Source organism: Macaca thibetana, chromosome 3 (assembly GCF_024542745.1).
Source record: "Macaca thibetana thibetana isolate TM-01 chromosome 3, ASM2454274v1, whole genome shotgun sequence".
NCBI lineage: Eukaryota > Metazoa > Chordata > Mammalia > Primates > Cercopithecidae > Macaca > Macaca thibetana.
Window position 1 is genome coordinate 26,270,835 of NC_065580.1, and position 24,037 is coordinate 26,294,871.

General features: G+C 38.2%; 1 protein-coding gene across 5 annotated transcripts in view; it reads left to right on the plus strand.

The window, feature by feature from the left end:
• CHCHD3 (coiled-coil-helix-coiled-coil-helix domain containing 3) overlaps window positions 1–24,037 on the plus strand; it is a 1,241,194-nt gene that overhangs the window by 1,177,294 nt on the left and 39,863 nt on the right. For all 5 annotated transcript variants that reach the window (XM_050782484.1, XM_050782485.1, XM_050782483.1 and 2 more), the window contains one exon: window positions 11,056–11,126. In XM_050782484.1, coding sequence (XP_050638441.1) covers window positions 11,056–11,126 — 71 coding nt within the window. The remainder of the gene's footprint in view (window positions 1–11,055; window positions 11,127–24,037) is intronic.

The following is a 24,037-nucleotide window of genomic DNA, read 5'->3' on the forward strand; positions in this document are numbered from 1 at the left end:
ACTAGTGAGAGTCTTGTTTCCATAGGGAATCTTAATTTGTCTTGACTGTGGAATGTAATAGGATTTTTTGATTCGTTAGAAACTGCTAACTTGGTTATTATTGATTACTGGTGACATGGATTTGAAAAAAATAGGGCTGAGACAAATTATGATTCACTTATCCATATACACAAATGATTATTAGCAGAAATTTAGGGATACGCAGGATAAATAACTAGGTTTTCAAGTTCAATGCTTACATAAAACAAATAGCAATGCTGAATGTTAGATACATGGAGATGCAGTTTGAATTCATCACTTGATGATTGTTCTTCAGGTTCATGTATAGTTGTATAGGTAAATGAATGGAAATCCATGCTCTTTGGATTACCTAGGGAGCCAAGGTTGCTGGCAGGAATGGTATTGTGATGGACAACCTCTGCCTTCCACAAGGCCCTATGCCAAGTACTGAACTTACATAGTCCCACTGATACAGTCATCCTGAAAGATAAAGTCCTCGTTTTAGATGTTAAAAAGCGCGACTCAGTTTAAATAACCCAAACCATTCCTTAGTGTACCTTTCAGAAACAGAATACTGGATCTGATATGCTGTGAATCTGAACCGATGTTGACAATTTGCAAACTATTTAAATTAGCTTTGATTTTTCTGTCTAAGGACAGCATTCTCCTGGGGGTGTTGAGTAAAGACGGAGGGTAGGGGATAAAAGGAGAGAGTTCAGGGAAGTGGACTCAAGGCCATGGGTTTAAGAAGTTTCAGTAATAAAATATTAAGGTTCCAGCTACTCTGTTAGAGGGCTGCTTTTCCTAAACCAAGAATTTCAAATTCCTTCTGCTTTTCTGCCCACCTATAACCGACTTCAGAGTATAGACAAAAGAAAGGCAAAATTCAAACCAGTCATTAGGCTTTCTGATAGAATAAACATTAAAACTTCTAGATAAACTAAATTTGGACTGTTACTGATTAAAAAAAAAAAACAACCATAGCTTTTAAAGTTCTGGTAAAAAATGTAGTTCCATTGCAAAGTCAATCTCTTGATTCTGTGTAACTCTGTAAAAATAAAGAATGGTTGACAAGTCATGAACTCCTTCTGAACACCTGATGCCACTGAGTAAATAACTGTTTCAGAGCTTCTGTGCCTGGAATTGTATCTGCGCAGCAATTAATGCAGCATTAAATTGGGTCCCCAAGTGCTTAACTCTCACCTTTGGAAAAACATACTTGCCTACATCTAGCTGATTCTATATCATAGTTCTTGGGCGAGGATTATAACCAAAAGTATGATTAGGACTTTTGAATCTGGCTACTCAACAATGAGAACTGCTCTTATTTGACATTGGTGTTTGTGCACCCTGGACCTTTGTTGGAATTAGCTGTTGGAATTGGAAGTGTCACCTAGAGTGACACTTGTGTTTGCATGTGTTGTAGGAGGAAGAAGAGGCCTACAGTTGTTAGCAGTAACTATAGACCAGTTTAGACACAGGACAGTCTCACCTTCAGCCAGTGTGGTGTTGTACCTTGAAGGTACAGAACCACACTTGTTCCTGCCACCATTGTCTCGGTGCTGAGGATCTGTGGAGTTGCCACCATCCTTGAATGGGCAGGCAGTCATCTTGTTGTTCTTTTCTGGGAAATAGTGTCAGGCCACCAGAATTTAAATTGTACCTCAGCCCTCATGTGTTACATAGTCATGCCCTAATCTCCATATGAAGCATTCTGTAATAGAACTGACAAGAGCCAGTTACATTTTTCTTATGACCTCTTTGATTTGTTCTTTTCGTACATGCGACGGGTATGATCATACTAGTTATAATAAAACAGAAGATTCAGAATCTGAGAAAATATTTCACATATACTGTATGTGTATGTGCATGTTTTCTTTTGATCAAATTTAGAACTTGAAAACAGATACTTTTCAAATCTAGCAATAATGTGTATCTGTGCGTGTGCATTTTAATATATCCTTTTAAAAGTGAGACTTTCTGAAAATGGAAAATGGCAGTGTATCGCACGTTCAAAATCCTGGGCCACGGCCAGCCCAAAGAAACTCGGGAATGATGCCCACTCTTGTTGATTCCCGTTTCCTTCCTTACGGTCTAGAAACTTTGTTCTTGGGGATGAAGATACCAGATGGGTAAATCCCTCCCATCCCCCAAATTAGTTTAAGGGATATTGGAAAGAAATATTGGAATACTTGTATCTAAAATCAACCAGTTTGTTTTGTACTGTCACCTCAGCTCTCTGTGGCAGGTACAATAAATTTCGCTCAGTAAACACCCATTCCAAATTCTTTCTTCTTCTTTACCCTAGAAGTGAGAAAACAAAAATAATCAATTTCCTAGCCTCCTTTGTAGCTGGGATTCTCAGCCTCCTTTGCATGATATAATTGTAGCCGAAGGGGTGGAAGTGCAAATCTCTGGACCTCCCCCTTCCTCCACCCTGAGGGCATGGGCATAATAACTGCAGGTGTAGTAGTACCTTGAACCATGAGGACAGAAGTCAACTGCTCAGGGTGGCTACAAGGGAAGACAGAAGAGTGGGGCCTAGTTATTTGTTGATACACTTGGATAGTTATATCAGCCGTGAGTTTCCCATCCAGATTTCTTATTACACAAGAAAAATAAACCCCTTACTTGTTTAAGCTACTGTTTGGAGCTTCAACTGTTACTGTACTATTATTGTAATTGAACACATCTTAAGTGATACACATTTCCTTTTTGTGGTAGCATTGCAGGCTGAAGTGTTTGTCAATTTGTAGTGGATATAATAAAGGTAGTATTTATTTTCATCCTCATTATAACATCATTTACTTTAGACTTGTCTCTATCCCATCCTGTTTTAAATATGAGCAACAGTTGAAATGCTGTTTAGAATTGCAGGTGTCACTCTTAACATTATTTCTGTGAGTTTGTGTGTCATGTACTTTGCTGAGTGCTCTAGGTATAACAATGAATAGGACAAGATACCTACCCCTAGGGAGCTTGGAGTAGGTGGGGACCACCCAGAAATACATGTTGTTGGTACACTGTGGTAAGTTATAAAAGTCTCTTCTTGGTAAGAACACAGGGAAAGAGCATAATCAGTTAGCTTTTACTATATAATGAACTGCCACAAACTTAGTGGCTTAAAACAGCTACCATTTTATTCACATCCTGATTCTGCAGGTTACCAATTTGGACTGGTATCAACTGGGCTCACTCCTGCTGAGTTGGCTGAGGTTTGGCTGCTCTAGGCTGTCCTCACCGTAGATAGCGTGTAGTCTCTCTTCCGCTGGCAGGCTAGCCTGGGGTGATTGACATGGCACTGTTCAGGGTTGCAAGAGAGAGGCCCAGGTTTGAAACTGGCACACCATCACTGTTGTCATATTCTGGTGCCCAGAGCAAGACACAAACACAGCCCAGACTGAAGGGGTGGTGAAGTAAACTCCACACGCTCATGATGAAAGCTGTGAAGTCATGTTGCTGGGGGCACGGATATAGGAAAGAGTAAAGCATGGTGGCCATTTTTGCAATCTACCACCGGGTTCTGAGAGAACAGGGGAGGGTATAGCAACAATTTTCTTAAATGATTTCATCTCAGATTTTTAAAATTTAAGATAATAGCATGCCCTTCTTTATTAGTACTGAATAAAAGGTGATACCATCAATCTTCACCAGTTTTGGAATCATCTTTCAATATTGCCAATTACCTGTTGAACATCAGTTTAAAAAATAACCCATAAGAAAATACCACTTTAAGAAAAGAAAAGTTGCAGGCCAGAAAGTGCAGGATTGACATGTGATTGGACTTTTCTTTAATCTGGCATTTCTCATGGACCACTTTAGGAGATTCTGTTTCCTCAAGATGCTCCGTGAGCAAATCAGTTTGAGAATCATGAACAGTAGTTCTCATCCCAGAGATTCACACTGCAGAGTAAAAATCAAGGCCTTGGGAAGTCTTGGCATTGAAGTACTTTCGCTGTTTAATGTAGTTAATTGGATTTCATTAGTGGTAAGGTCAAATGTTATTGGTTTGATTTTTATTTGGGCTGGTTAGTTAATGCCATAGCTATTAACGTTCCTGACACTGGCCCACTATTGTCTTCATATTTCCCATCCATCTTGAGGAACAGAAAAACAGAACAGGTAAGCAATATGAGCAACATTCACCAATGTCTGGTTAATGGAAGAAAAGGCTTTTGTTTTAAAGATTTAAATTTTTATTAAAATGGCTTTTTAAAAAAACCACCCCACCCATACTATACAGTTTTTTTTTTCCCTGTTCAAATAATTTTTAATAATAGTTCCCATTCCTAAGTCCTTGGTGCTACAAAGAGTTTTACATATATTACCTTATTTAATCCCCAGAGTATCCTATTAGGTAATCATTATTACACTATTCCTGTTTTACAGAGGACAAGTAACTGTTGAGGTTAAGTAACTTACTCAGGTTCACAAGCGTAGGGCCATGATTTGGCCATCTGGCTCCAAAGTCCGTGTTCTTAACCACTGTGCTGTACTGCTAAGAAACGCCCACCTAAGTGCAGAGTTCTGTGGACAACATATACATATGTTTTACAGGAATCATATTAAAAAGTATGTACAATGGAGCCCTCAGTCTTTCCCCACACAGTTTGTTGCCTGTGTTTTCAGTAATTGATCCATGGTGCCTTAGATTGGAATGTGTTTTAATACAGAAAATCAAAATACCTATTGTTTCCAATGATGCCTTGTCTATTAAAATAGGTGACAGAAATATCTTCCAAATATAGAGAATTATATTGTTGTTTTAGATATAGTTTACCTCCTAGGAGCTTACTTGGCTTATCTTTGACAAGGATGTGCAAGTCTTTATCAGATGGTTGATAGTGCTAAGACATCTAAGAGGTACTGTCATTCTACTTTAAATTTATGAGATCTACCTTCTCAAAGAGTCTTGGTGGAAAACATGTTTTATGCTTATATCAAACAATAAGCCTTTCTTATTGAAAGAAATTATTAAAGCACACCTTTGATATTTGAATTAAATCACATGTACCTGCCACAAATTTATATTAACAGTACCATTGGACAAATCATATCAAGTATTTTTTTTTCTGTTTGTAGGGCCGGACAATATGCAGAGTGAATATGAATGAAGATATTTTTTATTTTAGGCTGTAAAGGACCTTATAGGCACATAAGTGATATGTTGTTACACACAAAAAAATGATTATTCATTAGAGACCACCTTGTAAGGTCATGGACATCTTTCTTTCTCCACTTTTTTTTTTTTTTTTTTTTTTTGGAGACAGGTCTTGCTCTGTCGCCAAGGCTGGAGTGCAGTGGCACAGTCTTGGCTCATTGCAACCTCTGCCTCCTGGGTTCAAGCGATTCTCATACGTCAGCCAGCTGAGTAGCAGGGATTACAGGTACCTGTCACCACACCTGGCTAATTTTTGTATTTTTAGTAGGGATGAGGTCTCACCATGTTATCCAGGCTGGTCTTGAATTCCTGGCCTCAAGTGATCCGCCCACCTTAGCTTCCCAAGGTGTCGGGATTACAGGTGTGAGCCACTGCACCTGGCCCACTTGTTCTTTTTAGTTCTCTTTTTAAGGTCATCTTAACAGGATTTCTTCCCCACTCCATGTACTATGAGTAATTACTCTTAACAAATTTGGGAGGGAATGTACACATCTTCTTTGGAAATAGGAATGTGATTGTTCCTTATTTGAGCACAGATCATACAGGTCTTACAATTCAGCTATTAGTAAATGATCAGACAAATTGATATATATCCTACTACAAACTGTAGGGTTAACCAAAGAAAACAGTTATAATGATGACATTAAAGTAACAGTCATCTATAAATAATAAACAAGATAGCAGCATGTGCAACCTGTTACCATCTCAAGACAACAGAGATAACAAAAGCAACCTTTCTGGAAATGATTGTGCTCCTACCTCTCAGTACCCATTCAGGGTAGGAACATTGTGGTGTTGCTAGGCAATGTCTGAAGACAGAGTTCTTGGAGCAGTTTGGGGTCCACCAGTGATCTGCCAGCGACATTGGCAGAATCACTAATTTGGAGTACCTTTGTAAAGATTATAGCTATATTTAATTATGAAAAGTGGTTATTTGCCATCATTCTTCTAAACACTGATTTTTTTCACTTTGAATGGCAAGCTAAATACTATGTTATTCTCGCATTGTTCTAGAAACCCCGTAGTTTACAAATTTAGTGTGTGTATTCAGAATCACCCAAGCTGCTTGTAAAAAATGCAACTTCCTGGCCCCATCCCCAGAGATTCAGGATGTGGCCCAAGACTCTCCAGTTTACTAAGCTCCGTAAGTGACTCTGAAGCAAGTGGTCCACAGACCTTGAACCAAGGGCTCACAACAAAAATTAGCTGGGTGTGGTGGACGTGCCCCTGTGATCCCAGGTACTCCAGAGGCTGAGGCAGGAGAATCACTTGAACCTGGGAGGTGGAGGTTGCAGTGAGCCAAGACTGTGCCACTGGACCCCAGCCTGGGCGAAAGAGTAAGATTCCATCTCAAAAAAAAAAAAAGAAAGAAAGAAATTATTGCACCATCAGAACACTACAGTAATCATTGCTGCAAACAGGACTCACCAGTGGATACCAAAAGGTGATGGACAAAACTTTGAGAAGAAACAGAACATTTGCATAGCCTCGAAGTATCTCCTGCAAGATATCAATTACAGGAAGGAAAAATGGTAGCTTTGTTGTGGAGAATCCCCACAGACACCACTTTAATCAGGTAATCAAGGTCAACATCAATAAAAATATCTGTTGCCATAAAGTAGCCCCTGAAATCAGGCAGGAGAAGGGCATATTGCTTCTGTAGAATTCTTCCCAGTAGTGCATAAACTCTAACCATGAGAAAACGCCGGATGAGCCCAAATCACGAGCCATTCTACAAAATATCTCACCAGTATTATTCAGAAGTGTCAAGGTCATAACAGACAAGGAAGACTGAGAAACTGTCACAGATGAGAGGGGTCTAAGGAGCCGTGGCAATTAATACAACATGGGATCCAAGATTAGGTCCTGAAACAGAAAAGGAACATTAGTGGGAAAACTGGAAATAGCTGAATTAAGTCTGTAATTCAGTTACTACTATTGTAATATTGTTAAATCATTACTTTTGATAATTGTATCATAATTATCTAAGATGTGGACATAAGGGGAAGCTAGGTGAAGGATATATGGGAATCTTTTGCCTATTTTCTGTAACTTTAAATTTTTTTCACAAAAATGAAGACAGTATATTTGCTTAGTATTGTGTATACCCTGCAACGGTTTAGTATTCAAGAATATGTAAAATCCCCACTTAGCCAACATCTTCAGGACGTACCCACCCTGCCCAATATACTTTTATATTCTAGCCAAATGAAATCTTGTAATTGTTAGCCCCTTTGGAGGGAAGTAGGAGTAATACAATTTTTGTCTGTATTATAAAATATTTAATTTTTTTTTTTTTCTCGAGACGGAGTCTTGATCTGTCACCCAGGCTGGAATGCAATGGCGTGATATCAGCTCACTGCAACCTCCACCTTCTGGGTTCAAGTGATTCGCCTGCCTCAGCTTCCTGAGTAGCTGGGATTACAGGCACGAGACACCACTCCTGGCTAATTTTTTGTATTTTTAGTAGAGACAGGGTTTCACCATGTTGGCCAGGCTGGTCTTGAACTCCTGACCTCGTGATATGCCCGCCTCAGCCTCCCAAAGTGCTGGGATTACAGGCATGAGCCACCATGCCCGGCCTATAAAATATTTTAAGGCAATGTAACAACTAGCTGCATGCACACACCTCATTTTTAAAAATACAGCAACCCAGCGTAGCCTGTGTTCCCATACTTTGTGGCATCCAGCTCCTTTTGTGCACTTCCACCACACCACATGACTGCTGCCACTCAGAGATCATCAGTGGAACTTGGTGTTTACTCTTCTTGTTCATTATTTTTCGCTTTTCAAATCTTAGCATAAGGTGCATCCTACCGATCAGATCTACCACTTTTTTGCTCTGCATGTTTGTCTAATTCATTCCTTTACTCTGTAGATTTTCGCTGTACAAATACCCAGCATTTATCCATTCTCTCACTGGAAAACAATGAGTGTTTTTTGTTGGGTTGGTTGTTTTTTTGTGTGTGCTTTTTTTGTTTTTTTGTTTTGTTTTGTTTTTTTGGATAGGTTCTGTTCATTTGTAAAAGTGTCTTCTGAAGCCAAAGGAGATCTCTACTCTTTCTGAACTCCAGTAACACTTATCTATGACTTCTAACTCGGCATTTGTGACTTTCCATGATAATAATTGTTCTTTTCTCCCATGTTAGATGGAAAGTTTCTTGAGGGTCTGATTCCCAAAGATAGATGTTATTAGCATAATAAGAATTTAATTTTCTTTCACGAATAAGCAAATACTTAATAAATTAAACACTGTCTACACATAGATCTTGAGAATACTTGTGTTTATTCCCTTGGTTGTTACATGATATTACCTCTTGGGGACTTTTCTTTGTTGGAAGGATTTTATGCAATATGGGAAACTGGTCACTGAGGTGGAAGTATGGAGCATAAATAAAGCCTAAAGCTTTAATTTGAGAATTATGTGCTAAGTTTTCAAGCAACACAGGTACTGGGTTGTGCGCGCGCGCGTGTGTGTGTGTGTGTGTGTGTGTGTGTGTGTTTTAACATCCTATAGGAAAATTGACAAAATTAGTAATAATTTTACCTGCGTTTGTCATGGCAAAGCAGAGGGGAACTGACTAATTTGTATTATGGCTTTTGTGCACATTCTTAATAAAATGTGTAATATTTACCATTTAGAATTTTTACCATTTAGAATCTATACCTAGAATGGAATTACCCTAATTATTTTCCTCCAAAATTATTTCATTCAGATGTTGATGTTACTCTGTGAAAACATTTCACAGATTTCACAGCTCTCTTGCCTATCTTATTTGATTTCTTCAGCAGCTTTGGCAGAAATAAGCAGGGCTAATATTATCATCCATACTCGACGGGTTACACTGGAAGGGAAGCTGGGGGAGATTAAAGACTCCCTCAGGGTCACAGAACAGAACCAGAAACCAGATCTTTCAACTTAGTCCTGTCCCTTCCAGATATTACAGTTCCAGTGCTTAAAGTAAGCAAAAGTATTAATTAAGATATTATTGCTTAGCCAGCATTTTAATAGATGGTTCAGTAACATAATACCCACTCAACATTTCGTTAGAGTAATTCGGGAGTTTCTCATCTTTAGTGAGAGTAACTATTGTTAGTGATTAGTAACTGCCTTTTTGCTACATTCTTTGATAGAAGAGTTCAAAGGAAAGATTACACCGAACATTGCAAAAGCATGTGTTGTGACTGGTGTGTATTTTAAAGGGAAGAAAATCTTACAAGTGAAACAGATAGGAAGGTGTGACATAATGTTAAGTATCTGAGATGACAAATGGTTTTTTGATAGCTTGAGACCTACAGAGGAATTAAAACCTCTCGGCATATAGACAAGTGCAGTTGATCACTCAAATTGCAAATTTATAAAATGCAGCAGCAATACACTTAGAATATTGTCTTCGTGTCAGAAATGCACCTTTGTGCTTGAAAATGATAAAAAATTACAATCGATCCTTACAACTGTTCTGTTCATCTTTATTGATCAGGTGCAAGAAAGATAAATCGTAGCCCAAATAAGATTATAGTAAATGTTAGCATCGTAGGGGACTGTAGGTTGATAGAAAGCCATTCATCATCTCAAATGGTGACCTGTCCATGGCTCTAGCCACCCTGAGTCTGCTGTCTAATCACATACCTATTGATTTTATCTACATCCAAGAATCCTGGATGTGACTGTCATTGGACAACCTAGATTGTTAAATGCAAAGGGGTCGCTGATGTGAAGAGGATTTCACTTTCATTTTTTCACCAACCAACAATGATTTAGTAAAAAATAAATGATCCCAAGCCATGCATGTGAAACCTGAGTGATAAGAGAATGAAAGGTACACAATAGACCACTGTATTGTGGTGGTGTTTTTGTTGTTGTTTTTTAATGCAGTGCATTTTGCAGGATATGTCATTGAGTCTCAGGGCTCATGGGGTCATTTAGGCCACCTCCTGCAATAAGACCAGTTTCAGTGTAGCTAGTCAGAATGGATAAATTTTGCTGCCCTAGGAAAGGCATTACTTTGCCACTGCATCTTGGTTTATGTTGTTTATGTGTCCATTCATGTTAATAGTGGAAACATTTTTTGTTATTAAAATTATCTCAATCTGCCCCCTTGTTCCTACTGATTAGTTATAAATGTTGCTGTTCTTGTGGTCATGTGGAAAGATAGAACAACTTAAACTCCATAAAGAAAACTTTTTTTTTTTTCTTTTTTTGAGATGGAGTTTTGCTCTTGTTGCCCAGACTGGAGTGCAATGGCTCCATCTCTGCTCATCGCATCCTCCACCTCCCGGGTTCAAGTGATTCTCCTGCCTCAACCTCCTGATTAGCTGGAATTACAGGCATGCGCCACCGGTTTCTCCATATTGGTCAGGCTGGTCTCGAACTCCTGACCTCAGGTGATCCGCCCAACTCGGCTTACCAGAGTGCTGGGATTAGAGGTGTGAGCCATACATACCATCGTGATGACAAAAATAATGTGTAGAAAGAAATGATCTTTAATATCCTGGTAGGAACACCAGTGGAATAATAGGCAAATACGAATATGTGTGAATTTCAGTTTTTGATCTCAGGCATCCTTTGATCTTACAAGGGTAGATTCCAAATAATGGCGATCTAAAGAATCTTTCCAGAATGTTAGAAATTTTCTCCAGAGGATCAAATGATAAGGAATTGTAACTGTGAAAGTTTACTCTGTAATTATAATTGGTATGTACCAACAACTCTACTGTTATTTAAACAAGTAGCTTTTCATGTGTTTTATAATTATCTATGCCACCTTTACAAGAAAGCCTTCTACTGCTTGAGTGGCTGAAACAAGGTTTTATTTATTTTTTGAAGTTGTAAATCTTCCACACGTTTTGTCATCTTGGATAGTGAAACCTTTGCTATCAATCTTTGTCCACAGAGCTCGGAGTTCTACAAAGTCACCACTGAACAGTATCAGAAAGCTGCTGAAGAGGTGGAAGCAAAGTTCAAGTAAGTTTTTAATGGTATTGTAATTATTTACTGTTCTTAACAAGATGAAAGCACAATTTTAGTGCTTTTTACACAGGACATAGTTTGTTATATAGCACTCTAGAATACTTGGAAGAGTTTGGGGGTGGTTGACAGGGGGTCATGTTATCTGCTAAACTGGAATTCAGATGCCGAGAAAAAGGCATTTGATGAAAGCTTGCTGCAAATCAATGTATTTTATGAACTAGGGGGAAATCGAAATTAATGGTAATAGAATTTTCATTTGTAATAATATATAAAATAGAATGCCCTTGATTATGGAGGTCATGTTAAATTGCTACTCTACTAAGGGAAACATAGAAACCATTCACTTTTGTATAATAAAATGATGGGCATGTCCCGATTTGGGTATCTGCCTTTCTCATGGTTAGGCTGTTTTCATTTCTTCACATGTACTTTGAAAGCCTTTAAATCATAGACTTTACCTGGCCCTTGATTATGAAGGTGATGTTAAATTGCTACCTCTCTTAATCCTTGGAGTGTTTAAATGAATGTTCTGTAATTGATGGATCAAAGTGTCCGTGACCCATAGCCTTGTACTTTCCCTTTGCTGCCAGTTCTAACATTAGGTAAGAAGACATCATTCAGAATTTTTCTAAGTATATAAATAGTCCTATTGTGTAACCCCTATTGGTAGCACATGTGCAAATTAGTGAAGCAAAAAAAGTTGTTGTGACAGCTTTAGTTGAAAGATTGCATCGGGCTCTGACCTCCTTCCTTGCACATGTTTACAAGCATTTGATAAAATGATTAAACCCTAAGGTGGAATTACTACTTTCTGCTACAGTGCAATTTGTATGGTAATGGATATTAGTGTTACTGTAATGTGGATTCAAATAAAATTTTTTTAAAATTGAAGATGGTTTGAGGTTTATTTAAAGAGCCAAAACCCTTCAGCCTTCCTTAGTGAATTATCTCTTTGGAGGCAGCAGAGAGAGACCTTCTAAGGATGGGCCACAAGTCTCACTCTGAAAGATTAACGTGAGATCTTAAGAGTTTAGACATATTAATAGAACTGGGTATAGATTTTTTTAAGTTACTCTACATATCTTATTTTAAGTTAGGTGTTTATTTTTCTCCCTAATGATATAGTGACTTTTTTTTTTTAAAGTAGTAAACTTTTTTTTGTCTCTATACCATGAGAACCTTTGAGTTGGCTCCCCGAGTATTTCTTTATTCTAAGACAATAGCTATAAAAACAACTAAATTTAGGATATGTTAGGGATCAATTTTGACTAGAGTGATCTGTGAAGTTTTCATAAAGAAGATGATTTTTTAGTTGAGCCTTTAAGAAGAGTGTTGAGTAGGTGGACGGGAAAGACATTCAGAAGGAAGACTATGCTCTATAATTGGTGGGTGACAAAGCAGTGGCTTGAATCAGAGAGACTTGTGCAAGATAAAGCTGGAAAGGTCAGTGGGTCATTAGCTGCTGGGCTGTGAAGTTTGGTCTTCATTGAGCAATGAGTCATGGGAAGATGTTTGACCAGATGAGTGCTCTGATTTCTGGGCTCCTAAAGGAAAAGTAACCTGACAGTGGATGTGAGGTTTAGTTGGAGGTATGAAAAATAAGAACTCGAAGAATGAGATAAGGCGCGGTGGCTCACACCTGTAATCCCAGCACTTTGGGAGGCTGAGGCAGGAGGATCGTGACCAGCCTGGTCAACATAGTGAGACCCTATATCTACAAAAGAAAAACTTAAAAATTAGCCAGTTGTGGGGGCATGTACTTGTGGTCGCAGCTATTGGAGAGGCTAAGGTGGAGGATGGCTTGAACCCAGGACTGCAGTGAGCTATGATTGTGCCATTGCACTCCAGTCACAGAGCGAGACTATGTCTTAAAAAAAGAAAAAGAAAAAAAAAATCAGATGGGAAGTCTCTACAAGTGCAAGAGAAAAAAGAAGTTGTTGAAAGTTTAGACATGGCGCCAGGCCTGATGGCTCACGTCTGTAATCCCAGCACTTTGGGGGGCCAAGGCAGGCAGATCACTTGAGGCCAAGAGTTCAAGATCAGCCTAGGCAATGTGTCAGAACTCCATCTCTACTAAAAATAGAAAAATGAGCTGGGCATGGTGGTGCATGCCTGTAATCCCAGCTACTGAGGTAGCTAAGGCTAAGGCAGGAGAATCGCTTGAATCCGGGAGGCAAAAGTTGCAGTGAGCCGAGATCATGCCATTGCATTCTAGCCTGGGCAACAGAGCAAGACTATCTCAAAAAAAAAAAAAAAAAAAAAAAAAAGATTAGACATGAATTAGTGATTGGTTGGTGTATTAGTTTGCCAGAACTGCAAAGTACCACAGACCGGGTGGCCTAAATAACAGAAATGTATTTTCTCACAGTTCTGGAAGCTAAAAGTCTGAGGTCAAGGTGACACCAGGGCTGGTTGCTTCTAGGCCTCTCTCCTTGGCTTATAGGTGACCATTTGCTCCCTGTGTCTTGACACAATCTTTCCTCTTGTGTCTACATGCTAATCTTCTTTTCTTACGAGAATCCAGTCATATTAGACTAAAACCCTCCCTTGTGACCTCACTACAATTTAATTACCTCCTCAAAGCCCCTCACCCCAAATACAGTCACATTCTGAGATACTGAGCAGTGGACTTAGGAATTTTCAGGGCACACAGTTCATCCCCTAACATTTAGATAAAAGGGGCAAAAGAACCAGAATTATGAGGTTAGCAGATTGGAAAATCAGTGGAGAGTGGATTTCATAGAAAAAGATAGTCCTGGTTTTAGATGGAAAAATATCTGTCCTGAAGTTCTGCCCAGCTGCTGTGTCATTTAGCCTGAGCTAGGCTTGGGGAGCGAGAGGCCACGGGAAGCACAAAATTGACATCATGATGGCTGACCTGCAGGTCAGCAGGGCCCTGTAAGTTAGGCTTTGTTTTAAACAGAACCTCAACAGCATCATTTTGTCTTACCTATTAAATATTATTCAAGAATAATTAATAATCTGGCCAAACTGTGTAGTAAGGAATTGGCCTTGGCCAAAGAGAAGTCTGGATTTTGTACCAAGCTCCTGGGAAATTATAAATCCTTGGAATTTCCTAAGTGATAGAAATTGTTATTCTCAGCCAGGCATGGTGGCTCATGCCTGTAATCCCAGCACTTAGGGAGGCCGAGGCGGGCAGATTGCTTGAGCCCAGGAGTTCGAGACCAGCCTGTCCAACATGGTGAATCTCTGTCTTTACAAAAAAAATACAAAAATTAACCAGGCGTGGTGGTGCATGCCTGTAGTCCCCAGCTACTCTGGAGGCTGAGGTGGGAGGATCACCTAAGCCTAGGAGGCAAAGGTTATAGTGAGCCAAGATGGTAGCACTGCCTTCCAGTCTGGGCAACACAGTGAGACCCTGTCTCAAAAAAAAAAAGAAGAGAGAGAGAGAGAAAAAAAAAAGAAATTGCTATTCTTGCTGGGCCCCTTGGACCATGTGGTATCAGCTCAGCCTCTGAGGGGGTGAGTTTATCATGTGGATCATCAGTCAGTCAAGCTGTTTAATGAGGCTCCAATAAAACTCTGAACAGTGCTGCTCAGGTGAGCTTTCCTGGTTGACTGGACTCCATGGGCACTGTCACACATTGCTATCAGGAGAGCAGCAGGTCCTAAGGACATTGGAAGCTTTGCATTTGGAACCCACCCCCCACCCCATCCCCACCCCAAGTGCAGTCCTATGCATCTCTTCCTTTGGCTGATTTTCTGTATCATTGCCCTATAGTAAACCATAACTGAGTTTAACAGCTTACATTGAGTTCTGAGTTCTTTCAGTGAATTATTGAACCATTGAATTTTGGGTGGTTTGGACCCCCTCTGCCTCCTGCAGACTTGGTGTTGATGTGTCAGAAGTGAGAGCAATCTTGGGGACTGTACCGTTGGATTTTTGCAGTTTGACTAACTCCAATGCACACAAAACCTAGGTTTTAACACACTGTGAAGAAATTTTAATACTAGTTTTTTAGAGAGTAGCTTTCATTGTACCATTTTTTTCTCCCAGCTACTTCCTGCTAGACTGAGCTTCCTAGAATGTTGTATTTTGATTTGCAGTGAGTTCATTAGCTTCACACCTAGGAAGCTATAGTACATTGGATATAGGAGATGCTTGCCATCTTTGAAGGCACAGAGATTACTTAGTAGACTGCTATTTCTTTTTAGAAATTTGGCCATCTCAGATAATCAGGACTTTTGTAAGACAATATATAATATTTGCATTGCATGACAGGGGTTTTTCGCCTGGTCAGATTTTTTTCACTGGCTCCTATCTGTATGACCAGCTTAGCACCTGTAAGCATCACCTTGAAGAGTTGTCTCTTGAATCTGTACCTGAACTCAACAGTTCCTCTTAGGCAACAAGTTCTAAAGGACTTTGAGGAGAATTTAGTTAATTGTATCTGATGAAAGTAGGATTCATTTGTGTGCATCTTGGTTACAGGAGATAGAAACTTTTTAAAATGCAGTGTCAAGGGCAGTATTATATACCTGATCGGGGTCATACAAATCACTGTAAAGAGAAAGAAAGCTAAGAGCATTTGAAGCTGCCCACGACTAACACCAGTCCATTGATGCAACCTACCAGGATAGCTAATGGAATTACTTTAGGGATGCTTAAAATATTAGCTTATATTTCAGCCCCTCAATTAATAGTTTTGGCAGTAAAATACTTTGAGAATTAATGGATTGTTTTCTCCTACTTTATCCACACATCATTCATTCATAGAGCCCCTGTGTGACAAGCCAAGCTCTGAATACACAACTAAGAAAACAGGCTAGGATCTTACTACTAGCGTGAAACTCAGAGTTCATCAGAGAAAAACAAAAGGAAGACAAACTTTTTAAATGATGATCTTTTTAAAAATCCAAAGTTAGTTCTCTTCTGTTGGGGTGATTACATTCCTAATGCATATCAAGTTGTTAGAAATATTATTTACCATGATTTCAGTGGGAACTAAGGGATTTGAAGATAATTTGGGCTATTTTTCCACAATAGAATTAAAATTTTAGCTCTGAAACCTAAATCACTGAGTAAATCCAGCATTCTTTTTACATGTAGCCTTAATTCAAAAGGAATACCTTCTCTTTTCTCAATCCAACTAAAACAGTAATTGTCAACACTTCATGTCACATTTTATAACAACTTAGGTGGTAGTTTCTATTACATGGTGCTAGTAATATGTTACAGCTAATCCTAATGCAAATTATATTTTATATTAATCCCTATGCTGTACCTCATAGGTAATTAATTAAACAAAATATTATTTTAATAATGTTACATGTGTAGTTCTTAACACGGGTCTAGCCCAAAGTAATAAATACTACATTTGATTATGATATAAAAAGTTACAAAACCCTATGCCCTCGGAGAAATTTCTGTATTTGTTTTTAAACAAATTCTAGATGATGCTAAACCTCTAGCACATTAGAAGGAGTTCTTACCCTTAGGGAGCTCATACTGTAGCCAGGATGACCAGCACATAAAGCACTCATGATAGGATAGCATGTAAGAGAAGCCTCCCAGCCTCCTGTTTCTTGGTCAATGTCAGAATCAGATCTCTGTGGCTGCATTGGAGCTGATATGCCACACCTATAGAAAGAAGATGTTACCAGAGTGTTCATGCATGTGAATTGTTTTTAAAATAGAAAAGTAAATATCAAGTAAATGTAAAGCAAATTTCAAAGACATGTTAAGTATTTTAAAGGCAATATGTGCACCATAAAGACAATGTAATAGTAAACAAATGAAAAGCATTTAAAAAACAATTGATATTTCATTCTCATTCTGTCCTTTATATAATTTAGTGGTGAGTTTCTGTTTTCCATAAAAGAAAGAAAGAATATGCATGGAAAGTGACATAGATCTATTGAAAATATTTTTGGAATGATTTCATTAGAGGTATAACTTTTTAACATGGCTTCAGTTTCTGTGAAAGAAGAAGTACTTCTAAAGAAGTACAGTTCTATGAACTCGGATGTGAATACCAGTAATACTCCTTTGTGTGCCAGATTTTAGAGGGGTTTTCGCTTTTATCCTTGAATGAAGTTGTTGAAACCCGACTTATAAATTTAGGCTCATAGAAGAAGCTTAGGCTATTCTTATCAAGTATTAAAAGATTAGTTACCCTGTAAAAGTAGTTTAGGTGATTTTAGAGTATCTAAGGAATACTATGCAAAACTCATACAGATAAAATGGATTTTGTAAGTATTACCCTGTTTTTAAAGGTTTTCTTCAATATAAAACCCTTGAACTTTAAAATGTCCTTGATTTTTTTTAAGGGATTGCACTTTGGCAATATTGTTTAGTTTCTTTTTTGGGTGTAAGATTTTAATAGTTATGCCACGGGTGAATTTGTGAAGCCGAGGAAGATGCGCCAATAGTGTCAGCAGGTGTTTCTCGTGTTCTGTATAATTACACATGTGTATCATGGACAGTTTTAAGCAACGGTGTTTAAAGATCTTGCTTAATTGGCTGTAAAATAATTAAATATGGTTTTGACTGGCAAATTTATAATTCTGTTAGATGCGTAAGCCAGTGAGCCTGAATGTCAATGCAACCTCATTTTGGAAATATTAGATTAATAGAACTAATTGTACTAAAAGTACAAGTTTACTCTGATTAATAGTCTTAAAATTCTTCTAGAAGTTTAGTCGGGTAAATTTATGTTAGTTACCTTTCTTCTTAAACTTTTAATTAAAACTTATTTCAAAAGTTTGAGCTATTCAGTTCTGTACTTCTCTTTCTAGTTTCTCTGAAGTTGAGTTCTTGCAATTTGTCAGTGACTCCAGCTCCCTTATTAAGTAACGTGCCTTATCAAAAGTACTAAAATTATATACTGTTTTATGTGTATTTGTATCTGCAGCTGACAGGTACCCTGAACATCTTCTCTAACACGTATTGATGTCTACTTATAACCTACTTTAGTGCTGTGCGAATGGATCTAATATACCAAATGTACATGATAAATGTTTTATCTCTGATTCTCATTGATCAGTTTTGAAATGATCAAATGGTTTATCTCAGTAAGACACTAATTCACATTGATCAAATTTTAAATGATCAAGTTGACTTGGTTTCTGCTGAACACAAATTGTATTAAAACAACATTACTTGAACACGCTGCCTTCTCTAATGCAGGAGTTATGTTACCAGCAGTTACATTATAACTAGAGTTATTGTATTATAAAGATGTCTCCTTCCTAATGAAAAGTTGACACAAGAAGAAAAGAATGCGATATTACAGGAAGAACAGGGCTTCAGGCAAGGATTTGGGCTTTTACTAACTAATTAAATTCTGCATTTGTATTGGGCCTTTTTTCCCCCTTTTTTAATTTGAAGGGCTATGAGCAAGAAATATAGCAGCTGCAGTGGTGACATTTTATTCCCCACGGTCCTTGGAGCCAAGTAACATCTTGATTATTCAGTAAGAGACATAGTAATTGAAGAGGCAAAATTCTAGATAAAGTAAATATACCTGTACCCTTTGGGCACAAGCCTCTTGGTTACAATTATGTCTTTAGAAGTTTCGGGTTATTTGTTGGTTTTTGTTTTTAAAGCATCAGCTCACCTACATCAACTTCCTAGTATTTCATGTCCCCTCCGGAGTTTGTGAATGTGCTGCTGGAGGAGGATTTCATATCTGAAATTGAAGAAAGATATTAACGTACTTATGAATATACTTTGTATATGAAGCTAATGGCAAATACACATTTGGCTGTCACATCGACTTGGTTATTTAGAACACAAAATTCCTCAGGCAGGTTATTTATTATGTCTTTGACTTGAGTCTTCCATCTGTAAAATGTAAATTGTAAGTGCCACCTTCTGTAGGGCATAGAAGCTGAGAAGGTTTAAAAGTTAACTGAGAAAGTTGTCTTTGATCCTTATCTAAAAAATGGTCATAAGTTGTTTTATTCAACTGCAAGATACTGGCTCCCATTTCAGAAAAGTTGTAGATGATGCGGCTCCTTCCGTTATCTCATCAGGGATATGTAAGGTGGTGCCAACTCACAAGCTGTCAATCTGCCCGGCTTGTTTGTCTGTCCACCTCCCACCAAGCAACAAATTAGTTCCACGGAAAGTGAGACCGGCTTTGGAGCATGCCAATATTTGACAGTATTTCTTACGATACCCATTTAGAATTGGTTATATTTACAAAGAAGACTTCATTGATAAATGCTTTTTTTAACCCCCTTCTAAAATTGGAGCCCTTCGAATCAGATCTGCCTAGTTACTTATTTCTTTTTAGTTCCTCGGGTTAGATCTCTATACTTGGTCTAAATACTATTTTCTAAGATAATAGAAGTAAATGTCAAGAAACATTAAGGAGAGAGATTTCCATCTGCATTATCCCTCTACTCCACGACTGGTTGCCACAGTATTCCACTCAACTCAGTGATATCCTGCAAAAAAGGGCAGGGCAGATGGAAAAGCTCATTGGGAATATAGGGATAAAAAGGGCAGGAGGAGGAGCGTACACCAAGAACAGAGAGTATTGTTAATTTCTCTAAAAAGACAATGCAGACTGCAGCCATCTCATGAACGTGGTCACAAGACCAAAAGGGTCACTTCAGAAACTTTTTTCATCACTTCAGCATAGGGTGTAAAGGCATCTCAACTGGTGAAATAAGCTGCCGATGGTGCAGCCAGATTGGCCACATCCTTCATAAATCCATGACCTAGAGCATTCTTCTCTGTTCTTGCCGTGGCAGTTGGGGTTTGTTGGCGTTGCACCAAGCATCTTCTTTCCTTTCATATAAGTGGTTTATGTGTAAACATGTAAATGATCAAACCATTCTTGTGGCAGCTCTTAGGTTTGTGGCCATATACTCCTGGATTCATGATTCATTCTGTGTGAGCTAACAAATCGTTCTGTCTTCCCCAGCAGGAACATTCGTATTGAACTTTCTTCTTAATCAATACGATCCATTAAGAATCTAGTATACCCTACATGGTTATGTGAAATATTAATTGCATACTGTTAGTTAGATAAATGAAGATTCTGCCAAAATGATGCTTCTTTCCTTGTATCATAATATTTTAAATGAGAACATTCTGAGTGCTCGGGTACATGATATTTTGGAATTTGTTTATTGATCCTTGCTTACTTGAGTAATTAACTACACAGCTCACAGTTGGAAAAGGCATTTCTGAGACTACTAGGTTTGTCCTCTTGCCAATTCCAACTAGAGAATTCATTTACTTTTTAAGGGCTCCAGTTAAAAATCATCTCTTTGATTTTCCTGTGATGCTTTCAAAGATAAGAAAACATATTTTGTGTTTTGAGTGCAACTAAGGTACAAGTAGAAAGTAGTGAAGCTTGTAGGAAGGCCAATTAGAATTGATTGTCTGACTCACCTGCCCTGTTATAAGATGTCCAGAAAGACTTCTAGAAGGAAGAATTTAAATTCTGTCCTTGTGTCAGATATGCAAAGTTAACAATCTTAGGACTTGAGCACAGTTAAAAATTGTTATCAAAGTAGTTATCTACACATAAAAATGGTAGCTCAGGATAGTTTCTGGAACATTGTATAGGTTCAGCCATAGTAGAACATCAAATTAATTATGTCTTATCACTCCAGAGTTTGGTAAGCCTATACCAGATGCTATCAGCACTTCCCCAGTTTCAGCCAGATAATTAACTTATGAATGTATTTGGCCCCCATTCACTCTGCCTGGGGTAAAACCACAAACTAAAATAGAAACCAGAACTCTCAGGATACATTATATTTAAACTTGTATTCTTGTTGCTCATTTGAATGTGTAATTACCAAGTCACCTCTCATGATTTCAGCCTTATCAGTATTCTTATTTCTGGCTCTTCTGATTTTTCTTAAGAGATAAGCAAACAAAATACACAAATTGATAGATTGGACCTTATGAAATTTTAAAATTCTGGCCATCTTAAGACACCATTAGGAAAATTTTTTTTAATGGGCAAAAGACTTGGACACTTCAAAGGAAGATATAAGAATGACCAATTAACACATGAAAGGGGTTTCTACATCATTAGGTATCAGGGAAATGTACATTTAAAACGTAGGAATGGAGAAAATCAAGAAGACTGACAATACTCATTGTCTGGAAAGATTGTGGAGAAACCAGAACTCAAACTTTGCTGGTGGGGGTATACAATGGCAAAAGTCCTTTGAAAAAAATGTTGGCAGTTCTTATAAATGTAAAGTATACACTTGCTGTATGATGCAACAAGTCTAGTCCTAGGTATTTGCCCAAGAGAAATGAAAATATACATCTACAAAAAGACGTGTACACCTGTGTTCATAGCAGGTTTATTCATAGTATCAAAAACTAGCAACAATCCGAATGGTCATCATTGAGGAAATGGAGAAACAAAACAGACAGTATTCCACTCAGCTCAGTGGTATCCTGCAGAAAGGGGTAGGGCAGATGGCAAAGCTGATTGGAATATAGGGATAGAAAGCGCAGTGTTCTAGTTTATATTCATACAGTAGAACACTATTCAGCAATAGAGAAGAACAAACTACTGATACATGTAACAGTACGGATGGATCTCAAACATCATGTTACACAAAAAGAAGCCAGACGCAAAACAGTGCTTCCTACGTGGTTCATTTAAATGAAGTTCAAAAATAGGCAAAATTTGCCTTTGGTGGGAATAGAGGAGATTTGATTGGAAAGAGACACAAGCAGCATTTCTGAGATTTTGGGAATATTCTGTTGTGTTCTGAGTGATAGTTTTACAAGTATATGCAGGTATGTAACTTATACAGTATGAACACTTAAGATCGGTGCATTTTGATATACAGGCTGAGCAACCCTAATCTGAAAACCCCAAATCCTCCAAGTTTGGAAACTTTTTGCATGGCAACATGATGCCACAAGTTGAAAATTCCACATCTGACCTCATATGACAGGTCACAGTCAAAGGCAGGTGCACAACATGCAGTCTATTCACTGTCCCTCAGGAAGAAAATTACCTTCAGGCTATGTATAGCATATATAAAACGTAAATGGATTCCACATTTTGGTCTGGGTCCCATCCCTAAGATATGTCTTTATGTATATGCAAATATTCCAAATTCCAGAACCCAGATTCAAAAACACTTCCATTCCCAAGCATTTCAAATAAAGGATACTCAACCTCTATGTTAATTATACCTAAAACACCCTAAATTAAGAAAAACTATACGCCAAATATTGGGAATTCCCAGTTTCTAACTGTAATTTGTCCTAGATAAAATGCTGCTTCAATTTAATCACAGTCTTAAATATATGATTCCCAATCCTATCCATAATCATATTTTTTTCATTGAATTTGAATCCTTTATCTCGAAGTCAGGGCTGTTCATTCAGGATATTTTATTACTATAGAAATAGGGATAAATCTTGCTTATATTTCATTTATTTATTTTCTTAAAGAGTCATCTTTTTCCCCCCATTAAGTTACATTTGCCTGTTGTACTCTTTTCTTCTTCAACCTAAGATCTTGTAGGTAGCCTTGGATAAGATTTGAAAATTACTTTTGATAAAGGGATTTCAAAGGCAGTATTTGTGAATGAAGCATTTGTACAGTAACACTGGTACTTTTTAATATAATAATCATATGCAGTAATTTGTTCATACTATTTATTGAGTCCTGGCAGAATGCTTGAAAACTTGTAAAAGCTTGCGTCTTGGCCCTTCCTTACATGTTGAAATGAAAGCACACATGTTCATATGTTAAAGTGTCGCCAAGCATCCCCAACTTGCTCACATGCCTGCCTTAAGTTATTTCATGTGCTTTCCCATTCAGTGGCCAATAGTTAAATTGCTGTGTTCCTTTTGTGATTGTGTATGTCTAAATGCTGGTAATCAGCTGAATCCCTGGAAAATTGATAAATGTGCTCATTAAGGAGAGTTCTTGCTCTTGGCTCCGTTTCACAAGTCACCTCAGCTAGTGTTTCTGGATGAAGCTGGCAAGAAACACTGTGCAGTGATACATCTGGCTTTATAATCCTTTTCAAGGAAAAGAAAACCTCCTTTTTTAGTATGTTAAACATGCATTGTAGGGATATTGCAATTACAAAGAAGTAAGCTATTTGCCAATTACATTATTTACACAAGAAAGACCAAGGGGCTGCTGCTGTGTGGTGAGATTTTTAATTTTTTATGCACTGCCGTTTGCTCCTCTTGTTCTCTTGAGCATCTGAGATTACACAAGTGCCTATTCATTTGTGACGCAGAGCCATCTATGCAGACTCTGAAGTCCACCGGCTGGCCACTGGCGTAGATCTCAACAAACCTGACTATGTGAGAGATGCATTCAGCATGGTTTATGATTGGAGTGTTGAAGGTAGTATACACCTGTTCCTGCTTTCAGGATGAAAAATGAATTGCCAATTATAGTAGACATGTTCAGACAGACGCTTCATATGGTAGAAGCTTGCTCAGCCTGCTCTATGCTGGGCCCCCAACTATGACACCATCAGTTGTGAAAAAGGGGTGTGTTGGCAAGGAGAAGAGAGAAGGGTATCAGTCCTTGACGTGTTACCATTTTTTGTGCTCGTGCAAGCTGTGGGCAGGAGGTCAGTGCCTCACACCTTTGTTTCCCAAGCAGAGCTCTTGAACAAGATGAAGTGATCAAAGCTGGGTGCCAGTGCATTATCACAGTCTCATTACTTTGCAAGCTGCATGCCCAGATGCTGCTGTTTTCTGCATCAGGCTTCTCTGATTTACGTTAGTAACACCTCCATTACAGCTCATTTGATACTGCTCATAATCAACCAGTTCTTGTCTTTTCCTGATAGTGTTTCTCCAATACAAAAGACGCTAGTGTAATGAAGAAAATAGCATTGCTGCTGTAGAATTCATCTTTAAGACATCCTGGCTAATTGACAAGAAGCGAGAACCAAATGCTTTGTCATGACTTAAA